The 19,871-nt window shown below is 34.0% G+C and overlaps 1 protein-coding gene across 1 annotated transcript; it reads right to left on the bottom strand.

Moving 5' to 3' along the window:
- Positions 1-7,997: 7,997 nt before the first annotated feature.
- Positions 7,998-8,745, bottom strand: LOC136985631 (alpha-crystallin B chain-like). The gene has a single exon (XM_067282949.1). The coding sequence runs from the start codon at positions 8,661-8,663 to the stop codon at positions 8,127-8,129; it is 537 nt and encodes a 178-aa protein (XP_067139050.1). The 5' UTR covers positions 8,664-8,745; the 3' UTR covers positions 7,998-8,126.
- Between the last annotated feature and the right edge of the window lie 11,126 nt (positions 8,746-19,871).

The raw sequence follows: 19,871 nt of genomic DNA on the forward strand, positions 1-19,871 counted from the left end.
GAAAGTTATTAACCACTCAACAGTGAGCGACGTATATATCCGCAAAAAAAATTCATGTAAAATACCTGGACCATTTCGTGAAGTAGAATTTTCACGAGTGCAGTAGTTGGATTCTCCAACTTTGTTTTTGAATATCCTTTAATTCTCGAGAAATTACAATAAAAGAGAGAAAATTAAAATAAATATGAAATTTTAGAGGGCCATCTAGCGACATAAATCGAATTTAAACCTCTCGCTATCATCTGATTGGTTAAAAAAAATTAAAATTCCTAATTCGCGTCAGAAAAAAGTAGGTGTGACTTCTGTAAATCACGCTATCGCGAGAGCTCCGATGCAACCCGGAAAAGCCGACAGCACATCATCAGTCTAATGGTCTTTGTCTGACCTACTTTTTCTGAAATCAACGTTAGAGTAAAACATAGTAAGGCGTAGTAATTTATAGTAAAACGGTCTTCTCTAATATTCGTAGTGGTTTATAAAGCTTGAATTTCAATTTAACAAGTATTATTTAGTTCGGAAACATTAAAAATACATCATTAGACTAAGTGGGAGAATAACATAGAACTTTATTTTTTAGTATAAAACAATTTACAAAATAAAAGTTCGTATATCGTAATATTACGAAAAAACTAGATCGAAACATACAAAGTCAACAAATTTACTTAAATTCAGTTCATTATACTACTGTCGACGCTTGCCTTTTTCAGTTTCCTCAAACAAAATTCGAAAACTTCAATTAATCCTGTAAACATTTTAAGCGCCATTACTATTTGAATGATACATTATTATATCAAGCCTGAATTTTACATAATTTGTAACTGTGATTACAAATATAACTGAAAAATATTTTTGATATAAACACTACGCCATAATAATCAAAACAAAATTGTTAAAGTATTAATTTTTCTAACATTTTCTGATCGAGTAATACGTAATAATACTTTTTTTATATTAGTCTTGCCATATTCTATATAATTTCTATATTCACATCCATTTAGTTTCATCTAATTACACTTAAAATGTAAAAAAATCTACAAACAAATTAATTTGCTAATAAAGGGACTACTTGCTGATTGAACTTTGTATTATTCTTTGACGTTATTTTACGTAATAGCACTAAATCAGTAGAGATGCTAATTAACAGTCTTATAAACACTAAAAAAACATAGATGTTTTGAAATTAGGACTAGATAATTATATGCACAAGTAAATTAGTGGTCCAATAATACATACTTTCACTTATATCCTATTATATCCACAGATCAGTTCTCGCTAATTGCCGAAAAATAAATTATTTTTCAACTTTTCTTTCTTTAAAGTAGCATATTCTGAAACAAGTTCTAAATTCACAGTAAAATTTCTACTTTTTATCCGTAAAAAACAACGCAAAATGTATGGATCCACGTAATAAAAATTTATCGCAGTGAACTTCGAAAAAAAAACGAGAAACACCAAACCGCACTCTACAGAAATCTGCCGCGAAGTGATGCCTATGAATAGACTGAGAATCAGTGTTCCCAACTTTTCGTAAATAAATGTCGCTACATTTTAAGATAAAAGTCGCTGATTTCGCCACAGATATTTTGAAAAGTCGCTTCTTTGTCGCTACTCAATAAACAACAAATTTTCAAATCGTCGAAAGGCTTTATTACAAAACAAATTTATAGATATAATACAAGAAAAGTTGTACACATAATAGTTGTGTTTAAAAACAATTAACAAAAATAATTGAATTGTTAACAACACGTACGATATATAACTATAATACATATATAACAAAAATGGAAAAACGAAAAAAATAATAGGTTTTAAAACAGACTTCAATCACAGTCGCTTTCGTCTTCTGACGACTGTTTGTCAGTGTCAGCCTCTCTTATTTTAAATGAATACATAGTTTTGTTGATTTTTTAAAAATGTTCTTGAGTAATTTCGTAATTAGTACAACATTAATTTGTATTATGTAACTCAATTTTAATTCTTAACAATGCCGAAGTTAAATTAACTCCAAGACAATTTTTTTTTTTTTTTTTGGTTTTAACGTCAGCCAACATTGAAAATACACGTTTCACATCAGCGTTTCCATGCGGAATAATTAAGGCACTTTGTATCACTTGTACAATGTTTTTAAACAAATACTCGTCGTTGAAATCTTTAATTTCTGCTATTTGGGTCCATAAATCACAAGTATTATCAGGGGCTTTATCAAATCTTAAATAAAGTTTAATTTTTTTTGTATTCATTATCAAGTCTGCCCACATCAATGTCAATTTTCACAATTTCAGTAATTGGTTTTAAATTGCATATTTTATTGGCATTAAAAATATTGTTTTTATTCAAAAAATCTAAATTTTTATTAAAAAGGGGTTTCCAGTTGGAAGTCTTTTAAACGCTTCACTAACTGCTTTTTGGTAAAACTTTAGACATTTCAAAATAAATAATTCATTGTCAGTTTTACTTAAATCATTAATCAGTGCTCTTGTGGTTACCTACAACATTAATTTTTTCGATAGGCAATAGATTATGTGGATTATATACATTAAGAGTTTCAATATTATCATCATAAGCCGATAATACTTTTTATTTGATAAAATTAGAGGCTAATAGTTTCATAAAACGAACACTTTCTATGTAAAGATGAGATATTAAAGACTTTTTCGGATTGGAAGAAGGCATTAAACTCATTGAATAAAGGTAATATTTAAAAAAATAATTGATAAGCTTTAACATACGGATTCTGCATTTGATTAAAATAAACTGACATTGTTGATTTTTTTATTCAAATTCTGCGACTCGAAAAACTTCAAATAATACATCCCATTGATCTATTATACGATCTACACATTTTGATAATGCTAGCCATCGTGCTTTGCTGGGGCGTATTATTTTAAGCTGTGACTTTTCCATATAATCTTGGAACTTAGATGGTATTGATTGTCGCTTTGCACTTCAAGAAAAATATGTATATAAACTTTGCAGTAAATTTTCAATATTAAATGGTATCTCATCAGCAGCACTAACATCTACTAGGTGCACACTGTGACAAATGTAGGAATTTATTATATTATTATTGGCTAACAAGTGGGTTTTAAAAGATTCTTTGTCTCCTATACCCGTAAGAAGATCCCGGAAAGCATTTCCCCTAGGCAGATCGCCCACGTGTCCAGTTGCTGTAACTTAACTACTGTAAACAAACCGTCTTGTTTTATTTTTTGCAAATTCGTCAATAATTTCGGCAGTATCAATTCGACTAAAAATTTCCTGCTCTATATACAGAATGGCCATATTATTTAATCTTTCGTCTCCCATAGTACTCCTTAAATAATTTTTACCCACTTTAAAATAGAAACCGACCTTCTCCTGATGCGTTAGCTGAGGGAATTGTTTAAAAAGTTTTCAATAATATTTCAACATTCGGAATTGTGCAAGACATTTCTTTTGTTCAGACAATGCAACTGAGGTATACACCACATATGCGTACGACTATAAAGCAGAAAATGATATCATAGAATTACTGCACGCCTTTTATAACCTCGGGACTAAGATTCTATTCGGGAGTTACCACGTTTTCAATTTAGCAATTTGAAAAATTTTCCGGGCAGATTTATTTTTGTTCCAAAATGTACTTTTACAGATTTTTAACCCTGCACACTGTAGAAAAATCTAAAATTACAGTTTTGTCTATCGTAATAATATTAGTCGTTGCCAGAGAGCGCTATAAAGTAGAGAAAAGTCTGTAAATTTGAAAACTATAAAAATAAATTTATATTTCTCAAAAAAAAAAAAAAAAATTAAAAGTTGCTATTATTGGCTGATTTGTTTGCAGTCACAGGACAGTACACAGCGACGTGTACGTCGCTATGTCCCTCTAAAAGTCACTATTGTGGCGACAAGTCGCCACGGTTGGGAACACTGCTGAGAATGCTCCTGTTCAATGTCACGTGACCAAAGGTTTCGGTGTTTTTTCAGGAAAAATTTACGTTTCAAAAAATTCTTCCATGAAACCCGATGAATTTAATTAATACAATGTAAACTAAATCTGTTTAATAAAGATTAATAATTTACCATTATAATTATGCAAATTAGATATAAAAAAGATCAATGCGCAAAATCTCCTGCCAACTATGTCACGGGCGGACTTACAATGTCACGTGCCATTGAAACTTCCCTGCTAAACACTAAAAATTTTATATTAATATAATTTTTTTATTAATCCAGTCAAATTTAAACGATATAAAATGTCTAGATCTGTTTAATAAAGATTTGTAATGTGCTATCACAAATATGCAAATCAGATATGAAAAAGATCACTGGGTAATCTCCCGCCAAAGCGATAAATATAGAACGATCACGTGATCAACAGCTAACACCAAGAAATAAGAAGAAATATGATTAAAATTTAATGTTTGTGTACAAATTAGTAAATTGTAACAAATTTCATCAAAGACAACAGAATAATTTTCAGTTTACAAAAACTGTATGATAAATGATTATTTCTTCGAAAGAAGTCGATATACCAGGGTGGCCAACAAGTCGATCGGGAAGCCAATTTTGGTCGATCACTCGCGATGTCTTTATGTGTTACACTTGTAACCGAACACAACGCCTGAACGTAACACACAAACGCAACAGTATGCATGCAGTTATGACTCCACTCATAGAAAAACACAGCCATTTAGCTTGAATATTTGGTACTGTCATATGGTAGCTTCTTTTCTTTAGTACAGGTATTAACAATATTACTACTTTTCCCATTATTATTAAGGTAATAAAATAAATTTCAAATCTGTCTTTATCTGTAGCTAATTTGAATTAATAAATACAGTATTGTTAATAATTACTCATGTGGTTTTAATTCTCCTAGATATGAGTTTTTTGGCCCGTTAAATAATTATGTTGTTTTTTATGTAGGTAGATATACAGGGTGTTTCAGTACGACGTGCACTCCCGCGATTGATAGATTAACAGAGAATAAGTTTAAAAATCTTATATCATTCTTCCATGATAAATTTTCCTGGCCCACAAAAAATCGTGAAAGAAATCTTAAAATCAAATTATCAGCCATACTGAGCATTTTTATAACAACTTTTTCATATTTACGAACGCATAGCACCATAACTTATACCTCAATTGATAAAAAAATTAAATTATATTTTAAGTTACTAAAAATCTATCTTGAAAGATTTTTTAGGTACCGCCTGTACGGAATGAACTCGTAGCTGCAAATATCAAAAGTTGGGTCTGGAAATTTATTTTTTTTATGAGCCTTATATCTCGAAAACCTCATAAATGATTTTAAAAAATAAAAGAAAAATAGTTTTGAATATATTTCGCTTATCAACCCATAGCTCGCAGGAGTGCACCTCGTACTGAAACACAGTTAGGGAATTCGATCCCGGCCTTATTTCTAATCCTGGGATTTCGGGATTATATTTAGTCAATCCCGGGATCCCGGGATTATTTCGGTATTGAGGGTTAATAAAAATAAAAAATAAGAAAATCTTACAGAAATCAGCTCTTTAATCAACAAATCAAAATTTAGACAAAAATCAATGTATTTTATGGAATACACCTAGCTAATCTAATCACTCTAACTAATGTGAAGCCCGAGCGATACTCGAGCTCATGTGTTTTTGATATCATAAAAATGTCAAATCAAGGGATCAAGCTTTTGATTCTGATGCTCGTAGAAATTGGAAGGAAACTTTAAATCGGGAAATATTAAAACTATTAATCGAGAGAAAAATGTTCTTTTTTTAACCTTAAAAGGAGATGCAGCGCTGATATTATGTATCAGACTTATAAGAATTCGAAACAATTGAATACGAGCAGAGGTTTCAAGTTGCGATTAAATTCCCTTGATCGGAATAAAACACAGTGTCGAATTTAAACCTTTCATAGCTCGAAATGGTCGGTCGTCTGCCTAGAGACAGGAAACCGACCAATCAGGAGCTGGAGATCCAGGGGAGAAAGATCTTATAAAAACCTGGATCTCAAGGGCAAAGCAGACTTGTCTCTGCCTCCCCTTGTGAAGACTTGTCTCTGCTCCCCTTGTGAAGACTTCTCCCAGCTTCTGTCCGTGTCAACCACTGTTCAGACTTTCCCCAGCTAACAACTATAATCAACTGTCCAGACTTTTCCCTGCCTCTACAAGTGGACACCATCCGATTGAACTTCGGGCTTTCACCATTCGTCACAACCTCCCACGGTCGAGCATCAACTGTCTGCCCCGGGGCCAACAACCGAACCATCAAGAGCAACCAGAAGACAAGACACGCAAGACACACTAGATTGTAAGACTTAGTGTAAATAAACGGGTTTGTTTGTCACTGCAGCTATTTGCCTCACTTTCCTTCACCCCACATACGATAAGTCCTGACATTTGGAAATCACGAATTCGGCGACCTCACACTAATCAGACTTAGAGTCAGACTAACCAGACTTAAAATCACTCATTCTTCATGTTAAAGTTATTCATTTTCAAGCATCAATGAGATCTCTTTAAACTTACATAAATTGAAAAAATCCTTTATGTAACAAACTATGCAAATAGACGTTGAAAATTCACAAAAATCTCTCTTAACATCGACTAAATAGACGACTTTCATGTAACAACCTAGTAAGTAGGTAGTAAAGTTTCTTAGCAAAAATATTTCAAAATAATATTAATCAGTCACATTTTTCTTAAATATAAAGAAAACTAATCTAATAGGAATATTCTAATTTGAATTGCGAAAATATGATCTGAGAAATAACAACGCATCCAGTGTCTCATCACCAAGTCTGCTTCTCAATTTGTTGCACATATATGCTGCAACAACCAGAGGTTGGTGGAAGCGCTCACTTAGGGTGATGATATTCCTCCATTAAATGACTTATTAGAATTTTTGAAGGGTCATGTTAGAACTCTACAGCCAACCAAAAGTGCTCTCGACTGCGCCAGAAAATCGATTGGCGCCCGCGAAAATTCAAAAATACAAAAATGAAGTAGGCCTATATTACCAGGTAACCCAGTGAGAAGTGCTTGCCTATCATTTTAGTTCAAAATATAAGAAGTTTTATATTAACAGAATTGCTTGCCTATCATTTTAAGAGCACTGGCACTGAAGTTTCGCTTCATGCAGTCTATTCTGCAACCTTTTTAAAATGATGTCAATCCCGAAAATCTCGGGATCAGGAAAACTTAATCCCGAAAATTTCGGGACCAAAAAGTGGTCGGGATCCCGGGATCCCGGTATCAAAACCTCTAAACACAGTGTATAAACATAGTATGTATTTGACACCTCCCCCTCTCCATTTAGACTATGCCAATGACAACAAGTCGATCGCGACACATTTTTAAGATAAAAAGTAGATCTTATGTACACAAAAGTTGGCCACCCCTGATATACACGAATAAATAATAAGTATTTAATAATGTTTTTATCCATTTTAAGTTGATATTGTAAAAATTAAGCTATTTAATTTGTGTTTGGCTTTTATAATTTAGAGTTTCCGAGTACTTTACTGTGAAATTCAATTTAGTAAACAGCAACAAAGATAAGCTATTAAATAAAAACAGGACAATATAATAATTTTTACGTAAATTGAGTGCAAATAAAACGAATTCTATCAAAGATGGGATGAATAAGCTGACATCCCTCGAACACAAGGTATAATTCATTGTCATTTTCAGCCTAGTTCGTACTTCGACTGTTTTATGTTGGTAAAAAGTTAATGTTTAAGATAAAAGTACATGTTCTTAGTGATGAAAGATAAAAGTACATGTTCTTAGTGATGAAAGATAAAAGTATCGAAATATAATATTCACATATAAAAATATTCATATATGTCGATATGTCGTAGTGCTAAAATTACCGAAACAACACCAATTAAAATATTTTATTCATCGTCATTTAGGACTAATTTCACTTCGTACTTAAGAGCTTTCGACAGAAATCGACAAAGTTTTAAATCAAAACGAAAATACAGAAAAATTAAATGACACACAAGAGTTCCAATTAATTAATTAATGCCTTTTATTAAATTGAAGAAAACGTAGAAAATAATCACATAATATACAGTTTAGAAGGCCTACTATAGGCTAATAACATAATAAATTAAGGGATTTTACAATAAACCAGGAAAAATTACTCTTTGGGGCTCTCTTCTGTTTTCTCAGTCTCCGTCACTGCAGGAGTCTTCTGCACGGTTATAGGAACAACTCTCTCGTTAGGAGGTAACTCTTCACACTTCTTGGGAGCTTCCACCGTCAACACTCCATCGGCACTCAGCGACGAGGTCACCTTCTCGGGGTCAACCTCCTTAGGAAGGACATATCTCCGAGTGAACTCCCTGGACACGAACCCGTGTTGATCCACTTTCTCCTCGTGTTTTCCGTGTATCACCACGCAATTGTCTACGGTTTTGACAGTTATGTCCTCCGGAGAGAAGTGACTGACATCGGTCATGACTTGGAACCGATCTTTGGTGTTCATAACCTCCGACACGCCGGAAGTAGAATCTTGACGACTGGTCTGACGTCGGGGCCGTACGAGGTAACCGCGATACAACCTGGGAGGGAAGAAATCGTCGTCCGTCAGTCCTAAAGCGAAGTGTTGATCGAATAATCGTCGCGGATAATCCCACGTGTCGCCCAGTAAAGCGGGTAGCAGCAGTCCGGCCATTTTCGCATAAATCTTGGTAGTCACAGACAAGATTTGGCTCGCCCCTCGCCGTCACCGGTACTTAAAGGAGAGCGGAAAGTTCTCGAACATTCTGGCAAGTGTGCGCATGAGCAGCAGAGCGTTCGTTGTGAGGCGTGACGTCGTCGATAAAAGTGACCTGGATGCGTTGCTAGAAAGTTCTAGCGCTTTCTAGGTCGACATGCGACGATAATGCTCGGTTTATCGATAAATTTCGTAGTAAAAGTATTATTATTTAGTTTATTCTAAATAAATAATACTTTAGAAAAATAATATAAAAGAATAAAACGACCTTTAAACTAAAGTGATATTAAACTTAACGGCAGATTCTCTAGTACGGGGCCCGTTTAGGCTCCATATCAGGCCCGCACTTTGTCAGAGCCTTTTTTAAATTACGGTAGGCCTATGTTTTGATTTACCGAATAATGAATACGACCCGCGTCTGACGTACAGTATAATGTAAAGTACTTGATTGGCTTTTTGCTGCTTTTGAGTTCGAAACAAACCCCTGCTGTAGAAATTACATAATTTTTAAATTATTGAATGATTTGTATTTTCTTTAAAGTATTACAATTTATAGAGAAACAATTTGAAAGTACGACAAATATTACGAACGCCACGCATTCAATCACATATTGCAAAATTAAATAATTTTTGTGACGGTAAATTCTGCCTAATTATGAAAAATAAACAAAAGCACTGAATTTTACACTTAGGCAATCGATTCGACTTCCGAAATGTGTTACGTTTCTTAAATGAACGAAGGATTTAATGTTACAAAGGTAATTAATTTTTTTGTATAAACGCTGATTAGCCTTCAATCAAATGGAACAAGCGATTTTACTACTTGAAAGATTACAAAATTCAATAAGAATCGCATTTTAACAGAATTACGAACCTAAAACTTATTGCATCTTCTCTGATACTGTTGAGAGAAGGGTTTCTCATTTCCCGGTCTTTTGCTTGTCGTGGGATTCCGGGATAAAACTGAACTTCCGTTTTATCCCGGGATAGAACGAATTATTTTTAAGATATACAAAATATCATGAAACCAAATGGTATAATTATTTTTTATTTTTTAAAGTAATTCAATACGTTCCGCAACCTCTAAATCATATTAATAATGCTGTGTAAGATATTTATTAAAAGTTACCTTTGAATTACGTAGAAATTTTTATAAATAGAAAAAATTTATTAAAGTTTGCTGGAAACTGCATACAACAACAAAAATGCCTTTGAAAAGTGACTTGGATACGTTGCTAGAAAGTTCTGGCGCTTTCTAGGTCGACACGCGACGGAAACGGAACTACAAAGATCGGTTCCGGGTCGGTGGCTTCTGTCTGGAAGACGTAACTGTGAAAACCATGGACAATTGCGTGGTGATACGCGCCAAACATGGAGAGAGAAGGGACGAAGACGGATTCGTGTCCGGGGAATTTACCCGACGTTACGTGCTTCCCCAAGGAGTCGATCTGGAAAGAGTGATATTTTCTCTCAATTGTGAAGGAGCGTTGATTGTAGTAGAAGCTGCCAGAAAGTGCGAACGATTACCGTGTAACGAGAGGATAGCGCCTGTAACTGTAGTAAAAGGCAACGAAGAATGCTCCCGAAGAATAATTCCAGAAATCTGACGAATATGTAAATATTTTAGAAATTTTCGAAAAAAAAAAACAGGAGTCATTAAGCTTCAAAGTAGGTGAACAAAATCGTGCCCCCCACACACACTCTAACATCCATACATAAAGAAGAAACCTCCGATTGTTTTTTTTTTTTTTTTTTTTTTTTTTTGCATTTTTCGACGTTTGAATGTAAAAATGTTTGGGGGAGTCATTTTGTGACCAATCGCAATACTTTTTCTCTGTTATATATAACAGCAGGGAAAGTAAAAAAGTAAAGTGTGACGTTTCATAAAGCTTCAAACTGATTTAGCGTGGAACTAGCGCTTCCACAAGATAGCACCGGTTGCAATTGGGCTTGGCCTTGAAAACAAATAATATTCCTTGTTTTGTTCAACATACGACGAAGTTGCATGGGGCAATGAACAAATATTATTTATTGGTTTCTTTTATATTTGCAGAATAGACTAGAAGTCATAAATTTTATGTTGTTAAAGTGCCAAATTTACATTTACAGAGCTGTTTCAATCAAGGCACGATCAAGATAATTTTGCACTCAGGGCAGACACTACAAGTGTAATGTCCTAAGTTTTTTTTTTTTAAATATTTACATACTTTCTAAATACATAAATACGAGCAATTACAGTATTTTACGGACTATAAGACGCACTTTTTTCTTCGAAAAATTGCCTCCAAAATTCAGGTGCGTCTTATAGTCCGTAGCGTCTTATAGGTATTTTTTTTAAAAAAAGTTGCTTAAAAATTAAGGTGCGTCTTATAGTCCGTAAAATACGGTACTTATTGCCAAATTAATTTCATCATCTCAATGCCTGGCTGCAATTTTTTGTTTTAAAATTAAAAATTCCGAAGTTCGTATATAGAAAATCGGGATTTTCATATCTGATCTCAATTTTCATCAATATAACTCCGTTCTGAAGATTAAGGAAAGACAGACCGACACCGGACGACTGACGGCCTGTGTTTCAGATGTTTCCGATAACAGATGGCTACAGTTGGTGGCGCCATCTGTTATGATATTTTAATAAAAAATACCTTTATATTTTTAATTATTATAAAATAGCAAAAAACTTAATTTTGAGGGTAGAAATGGATTTTATAAAATTCATGTTCATTACTTTTTTCAACATTTTGTTCATTTGATTGTTGTTGAGGAATAATAGCATTCTTGCAATTAGTTTTTATTACAGGAGCCGCTGCAACTGGAATGGTCTCTTCGGTTATATATAATTTATTTTACGACTTTGATGCAAGGTATGTGACGTTTCATAAAATGTAAAATTTGTTTGAAACATATTTTATTTTTACTTTAAATGAATTGAACGTGTCTTTTAAATATAGAAAATGTTTATTACATTGTATATATATACAGTACTAGCTGACCCGGCCACGCGTTGTTGTGGCTCAAAATGTATCTATTATAAATGTATAACACTTCCCCCGTGGGAAGAATTTCAAAAAAATTCCTTCTTAGTGTATATTCTCCTGACGTACCCTATTAAAACGCAATCAAAAACGCATCTAAAATAGTATTAACCTCTTAACAGTGGAACAGTCAGACGTGGCTCTACCAGTTAGTTGTGGAGATAGAAGCGTGGGAAATTTTTTAAGAATTTTCCCACGCGTTTTTCTCGTTTCCGTTTAGGAAAAAAAATTTTAAACAGTTACGTCTTGTAAAGAAAAAATCGTTCTTTATTGTCACATAATTTTTTTATATATGAATTTTTTTCGCGGTATTTTTTTGCTAAAATTTTTTTTTCAAATTTATATTAAATTCTTTTTTGATTTTCCATCCGTTACGATTTTTTCAAAAGTTTTGAATTTATTTTCAATTTTATATAATATTTTAAAGTTTTAGGCATTTAAGTCATGACGATTTTTTCCAACCTGCGAATCAAATGCAAGAAAATGTAATTGACAGTTAACGAATTTCATCCACAACGGTAGATGACGTAAAGTTGTTATGTTTATAACTACGACGCCTGGCGGCCTTTCCCCCAGACTGAAATGTGGGTGAAGGTCGTCTCGTGTTCTACTTTCTGTAGAAGTGACGTAATCATTGTAAATAAAAGAAAATTTCAGTATATCTTTTATTTAAAATTTTAAAATTCGTTGTTCAAATTTACACCGAAATATTAAAGCGGTTTAAAATATTAGCATTTGGTAAATAAACTTACTTTACGTATAATAAATTTAAATAAATTAAACTTTAAGAACACAAACAATGAAAAAAATGTAGAAATATTTTTATATTCATCTTCAGATTTATTACATATGAGATCGTCATTGACCAATATTTAATTTTGAAATCAATATTCATCATTGGCATGCATCAGAAAAAAAATGCATAACTTCCCTAAAACACACTTCACTGAGAGGGTCCGCTTCACTCTGAAAAGTGAACAGTCCTGCAATCCAATGTGCGACCTACTTTCTCTAACATAGTAAAACGAAGTAATTTACAGTACAACAATACACATGAACACTAACCATAATAATCAAATCAAATTGTTAAAGTATAAGTTTTTCTAAAAACCTCTAATCGGTCTTTGATGTAGTTCTACGTTTTAGCACTAAATTGGTACACATGTCTAAATAACACGCTTATAAATACTAAAAAACAAATGTTTCGAAACTAGAACTACATAATTATATGCACAAATAAATTAGTAGTCCAATAATACATACTTCCACTTATATCCAAGTATTATATCCAAAGATCAGTTCTCGTTAATTGTCGAAAAATAAATTATTTTCAACTTTTCTTTCTGAATTTAGAACTAATTCACAGTAAACTTTACGCCTTAGAATATCCATTACAATCAACGCAAAATCTATCAATCCACGTAATAAAAATTTATCGCAGTGAACTTCAAAAGATAATGAGAAAATACAAACACTAAACCGCACTCTACGAAATCTGGCGCGAACTGATCATATTCAATAGACAGAAACGAAAATGCTCTCGTCCAATGTCATCAGGTGACAAAAGTTTCTAAATAAACGCTAAAAGTTTTAAAGAATTCTTCCACAAAACCGATGAATTTAATTAATACACAATAACTAAATTTGTTTAATAAAGATTAATAATTTATTATTATAATTATGCAAATTAGATATAAAAAAGATCATTGCGCAAATTTTCCCGCGAAACATCGGATGACTGTTAGGTCATGTAGCTTTGAAGCTTTTCTAAAAGCAAAACACTAAAAATTTTATATAATTATTTTACTAATCCAGTCAAATTTAAGTAATATAAAATGTCTAAATCTGTTTAATAAAGATTAGTAATGTACTATCACTAATATGCAAATTAGATATGACAAAGATCACTGTAGGAAATATACTGCCAAGTTGATCACGTGACGAAAGCTTAACACCAAGAAATATGAAGAAATATGTTTAAAATTTAATTTTTCAGCTTACATAAACCGTACAATAAATGAGTATTTCTTCGAAAGAAGTCGATATACACGAATAAATAATAATTATTTAATAATGCTTTTATCCATTTTAAATTGATATTGTAAAAATTAAGCCATTTAATCTGTGTGGCTTTTATAATTTAGAGTTTCCGAGTATTTTACTGTGAAATTCAATTTAGTAAACAGAAACAAAGTTAGGTTATTAAGTATAAACAGCACAATACAAGAATTTATACGTAAGTTGAGTGTAAATACAGAAAAAAATCGAATTATATCAAAGATGGGAGAAACAAGCTTACATCCCCAGAACAGAGCTTATAATTCGTTGTTATTTTCAGCCTGTTCCTACTTCGACTGTTTTAGTAAAGTAGTAGTTTTAGTAGTGTGTTTGTGCTTCATGCATGAAGCACAAACACACACAGACAGCCAAACATACATTCGTTTTTATATATATAGATATACAATGATAATGTAATAAATAAATAAATATATATATATATATTTAACTTTTATGTCTCATTTCATATTTAATTTTAACATTTATAATTAGGAATGTATAAAATTATGAAGTAAATAACATATTTATTCTAATATGAAATTATAGATTTGTAAAAGGAGGCTATCCAAGATGGGAAATGGTGAATCACGACAAACCACAGAAGGTACGATTTTAATATCGAATTTTATCCATATTAAATTCAAAAAGCTGATTTAATAATTTATTCATAAACTTTCATTCAAAACATTTAATTTTATAGAACACATTTTTTAACATCAACATATTACATATTGAAAATTTAAACAGCAACAAGATAAAACAAATAGAACAAATGTTGCTAAAATTCACAAATTTCTAGTAAATAAACAAAAAATAAACATTTTTTAAATACAAATGAATAATCAATCAATATACAGTAGAGCATCGATTATCCGACTTAATTGGGGACTGGGGTTGGTCGGATAACCGAAAAGTCGATAACCGAAGTATATAGTATAGTGTATTAGGGCTGGTTTAAATACTAGCCTCCTTTTCATGGTCGAGTCAGTGCTGCCAGCTAAAACATGCAAAAATTTAACAAAAATAATATTAAAGTAGTCAAGACATAATCAAATATTGTAGCGCCACATCACTAGCGGACATTTGAATTTGCGACTAGAACGCGGTCGGTTAACCGATAAGTCGGTTAATAGGGGGTCGGATAATCGATGCTCTACTGTATATTATAAGTGTACTGTACAATGTGCGTGCCGCTAAAACTCAAAAACGAGACCCAGTACGATCAAGGGAGTTATATGGTGTTGTGAGATAAGCAGAGGGTCAGGGGTTTATCCTCGCTGACCACTTACACTGCACGGGTTGGTAAAACCCGATCTCGTTGTCGTTTCGGATGGCTAGGAGAGCAAAAAGTGAGTGGGAGGTGCGTCGGTAAGTCGACAGGCGTCTTGGATTGACAGGAGACAGGTTAACAAATAAAACATTTATTGAATAACTAGAATAACATACAAGGCGATTACAAACTATTCTACGGTAGACAGATTAAATGCGGTTAACATACGCTTGAATGCAACTATATGCAAGTTTACAGATTCTAACTAAGACGGCTATGCGTTAAGCCTATTGCCGTTGCCGGAGAGAGAGTTTACAAAGGTCCTAACAAAATACCTCTGGGTGTGAGATTGGACGATATAATTCGATGTATGGCGGTCGCTGACGATGTGGAAGAGTTCTCGTAGGTCCTCTCCGACGGGACTTCGTTCCTGGGCATGGAGACGGACACAAATACAATAATAACTTCCTATGCGAGCGCGCAAAGTTCCGGTTGCGCGAGCTTTTATAGAGTTAGTGTTGGAAGCTGTCGGTTGTTGACGATGACTTGCGAATTCTTGACAGCCAAGTGTCAACTTTTCCACCTAACTGTTGATAGTGCCGGAGACCTTTGTTCTGTTTCTCCGCGAGGAATTTCTTCTCTCGGAGATTGTTTACACTAATTTGTGAGAAAAAAAAATGAAAGTTTTCTTTCATTTACACAAAAGTTTCCGCTAAAATCCGCCGTCTCACAGTGTGGTAGCTCTCTATCCCTCATCCATGAAGAAGGTTCCCGTTTTTACCTGAAGGGTATGCTGTTGAAGATATAAGGGCTGGAAGTTTCGCCCTCTAGAAATTTCTAGAACAGTCCAGAACATTCGAGAGTATTCAGAGCATTCCACAACATTCCAGAATGTTCTGGGATGTTCTGGAACGTTCGGGAACATCCCGGAACATGTATTCCTTAACTATATCTGAACAGGAAGTGGACGTGGGGATGGAATAACAATGTATTCCTTAACAATGGGAGTGTTAAGAGAAAGCGACGTGAAAGATTTACAGGCACAGATGCGGTTTTTGCGGGAAATCGAACATATAAACGAACATTGACCTTTAATATCTTAATGAGCGATGAACCGATTTGGATGAAATTTAGCATGTTTAGTGTCCATGATGAGTACTATGGATCTCTTCAGTTTTGAATAAATTGATTCGTTGGATTATTTTGGACTTACCCAATCGGCATTTTGTCGACAAGATTTACAACCGGAGATAACAGCGACACAGCTACCAAACAATGTAGGAGGAGTCCGCATATGTTTAATAGCTTTCTTTTAGAGCTGTAGGGCCCGCTAAAATGACGCGTAAAAATTGGTGAAGTTTTGTTTCAAAAATGTCGAGTAATTATAAAATAATACCCTGTTTTTAAAACATTAATTAACATATTATTGGTCAACCGACTATCACGTGACACGATGTAATGCTGTCTATCACCCGACTTGGGAACGACAGCGATCATATGCTGTTCCGCTGCCCTCTGTATAAAGACAAACGGAGACTACTGATACAAGCAGTGATGCAGGAGAACGAAGTATGGCCGTGTCCGGCAAGTCTTCTACTCAGCAATAAAGATATTTTCAAAAAATATAAAGACTTTATTCACCATATTAAGGTGCTCAGCTAATTGGGGATGGGTGGAGGAAAACCTCTCTATCCCATGGTTTCTTTCTTAGCGCCGCTGTTCTTCACTCTGGTACTCAAGCGGCCTTAGTTTCTGTTTGCTATCATCTGCAAGCTCACGTCGGGATCTACTTTTTATTCTGTACATATTTGCACCTAAGGAGGTTTTTGCATAAATCTAACGGGATCTGCACGTGCTCCATGAATGAGGATGAAAACCCAGAGCATATAATTTACCACTGTCCCCTCTACTCTCCCCAAAGGAAAGACCTAATCAACACAGTACACAAAGCGAATGAACTGTGGCCCTGCCATTTTAAGACCTTCATTACCAACAGGACTATTTTTAAAGCACTTACGAAGTTCGCTAGAGACATCAAGATGCTGGACTGATTGTACATAATTTTGTTTATGTCCATTAATTGCGCTGCTTAAACCCCTGATATCTTCAAACTATCCTATCCACCTTTATTTCTCCTTCGCTCTAACCTCTTCAAACTCCTTTACCCCTTCTTTCTGCTTCTCGCTATGGGGCTATACCTCTGAGTGCGGCCCATACTCGCCTTAACAACTGTACATATTTGCTATTTTATTTTGGCTAATTGTAAAGGATGTATATATGTTCAACCCGTCCTGAAGTGTAATTTGTTGTAACTGCTCTGTGTACTTTTGATTATGTATCTCCTACGTATTATTTGGACTGTTGCATCAGTCTTGTAATTGTCACTGTTATCTATAATTTTCGGTTCCCAGCCAGACCTCTTGTGATCTCTTTTCCTTTTCCTTCTCTCCCCCATTCTTCTCCTCTTTCCCTTCCCCTCCTTTCTCTCTCCCCCTTTCCCCCGGGCTATACATTTTGGTAAGGCCGTCTCTTTCACAACTATCACCCAACTTCATTTTGTCATCTATTAACTATTATATGTCATATCTCGAGAGTGATCGGACTAAACAAGTAAAATCTTAATTAACATTTTCAATTTTATTTTTACAAAATTCATTTCCATCTTCAAAATTAAGTACTTTGTCGTTTTATAATAATAGTATAAAATTGTTTTAATAATATTATATAACGGGTGGACAAGCAAGAGTTCAGTGAGAGCCGAAATGTAGGTTTTGCAAAATGCATGGGAGCCGCAGTTCTGCACTGTTGTGGCGGATAGTATGGTAAAGCACACGATTTTATTATATAAAACAAATATTGAATTTTTTTAATAAACATATTTACACAAAATTATAAAAATAAAACTGTAAAAATAATAATAAAAAAACAGAAATTAACATTTTCAGCAAGAGCCGCATGTACCTCAAAAAGAGCCGCATGCGGCTCTCGGAGCCGCATTTGCCCATGTTTGTTATATAATCTCATAACTGATGGTCCAAGTACTATTTATTAACCATTTTGGCTTAGAGCGTAAGTTTTAAAGTTTTGATCTCTTAAATATTAATACTTGCTGTTACGAATATTGGTTTAATAAAATCATTGAAATGATGCAATCGAGTTAGCGACAGACAATATGACTCGTGGCATTAGAGAGTTCTAATTATGACGTATTAAAATCTGAAAAAGTGCACCTTACATTAGAGTAAATACGATATATTTTTCATTTGCTGTCTATAATAGGCATGTGATGTGAAAATCTTTATCAATTTGAGCGGACATGTAGAAATCTGCTTGTCTACATGTTGACATGGCTGTGCAAGTAGACTTTGCCTTTAGTTGCTGTATGGGCTAATTTATACGAGTAATATTTTACACGTAGTGTTAATCTTTCAACAATAAATGTTGAAATTTTCTTCATATAATTCTTCATTATTTTTTATTTTTTTGAACTTTTGAGATTCGATTCTCGCACCTTGCAACGCTTGTAATATCTGTAAAGATAATTTTGAATTTATACGCGTTTTACCTTGTTTTGGCCACGTCAACAAACGTTCGACAGTTGATATACAAGTTAGATTTGTAATATTTCAAACCATAATAAAAATGTAAACATTTCAGCAACGAGTTGCGTAATTTTTTGCCACGGAAAACAGTAACTAACCAAAATCCACACTAAGATGTCACTCGTTGGGCATGCATCGATTACTTTTTGCATAATCTCCGCATTTCATTTGGCATGTTTCTCCGACTAAAAATTCCACGTAATTTGCGTAAAGTTGTAGAAAGACTTTCCTTGTACTTGTAATAAGTTTTGATAATCATTAAGTGCTCCTCCACCGTGTATCGCTCCATATTAACTAAGCGTAATGTGTTTACTACAAGATGCCACTTCGTATGGCATTGCCAATCGAAATTTGAGAAAAATGACGCGAAATTTAAATCCTGAGTTAATTTTAGGACATCCTTTATTTTAAATTCGATCTGTAAAGTTAACGACTTGTTAATACAAAATATTAAAGTATTCAATTATATTAATCCATCTTAGATTCAGTCAGTCTCGACATAGGGGTAGCCGTTCGGCAAAGGACGATGCCCGATATATCTTTCTTTATCTGCTTTGTGAGCTCTAAGAGAGCTTTTTCTCAAGCCCATTGTGGGGCGGCCATGCTCATAATAAAGTGGCCAGGTAGTGCAGGTAGTGAGGGAGGATGCCCGACATATCCGAGTTTTTGTTTTTTTTTTTTTTTTTTTTTTTTGTAACTCTTTCCGCCCAGTGGGCACTAAGAGGGCCTCTTATAGCAAGCCCATTATGGGTTCGGCCAGGCCCACAATTGAGGCGGCCGGGTGGTGAGAGACGGGGACCGACATATCCGGACGGACCACCCCCCGAAAAATTCCTGGGGATTTCTCGACCCGTCCGAATTCGATCCCGGGTCCCCCAGGGCGGCAGGCTGCTAACCTTGACCGCTCGGCCATCCGGCCGCTGACATATCCGAGATTGACCACCTGGGGTTTATCGACCTGACCCGAATATCCAAATCTGTATATTTCCAATTTAACCGTTCGGCCATTCGGCCGTCAAAATTTTATTGGATCCTAAAAATGATTTCAAATCTTATTATTGTTTATCTCTTAATTAATATATTTTATAAATAATTAAGGAAATTTTTATTTGAATTTTAAATGTTTTAGCGAAATAAAATATTAATTTATTTAATTATATTATTGTGTAAAGTTGGCAACCTTTGTCCTACAGAAACGTGT

This window comes from Centruroides vittatus, unplaced genomic scaffold, assembly GCF_030686945.1.
Source record: "Centruroides vittatus isolate TY-2023 unplaced genomic scaffold, ASM3068694v2 contig_974, whole genome shotgun sequence".
NCBI lineage: Eukaryota > Metazoa > Arthropoda > Arachnida > Scorpiones > Buthidae > Centruroides > Centruroides vittatus.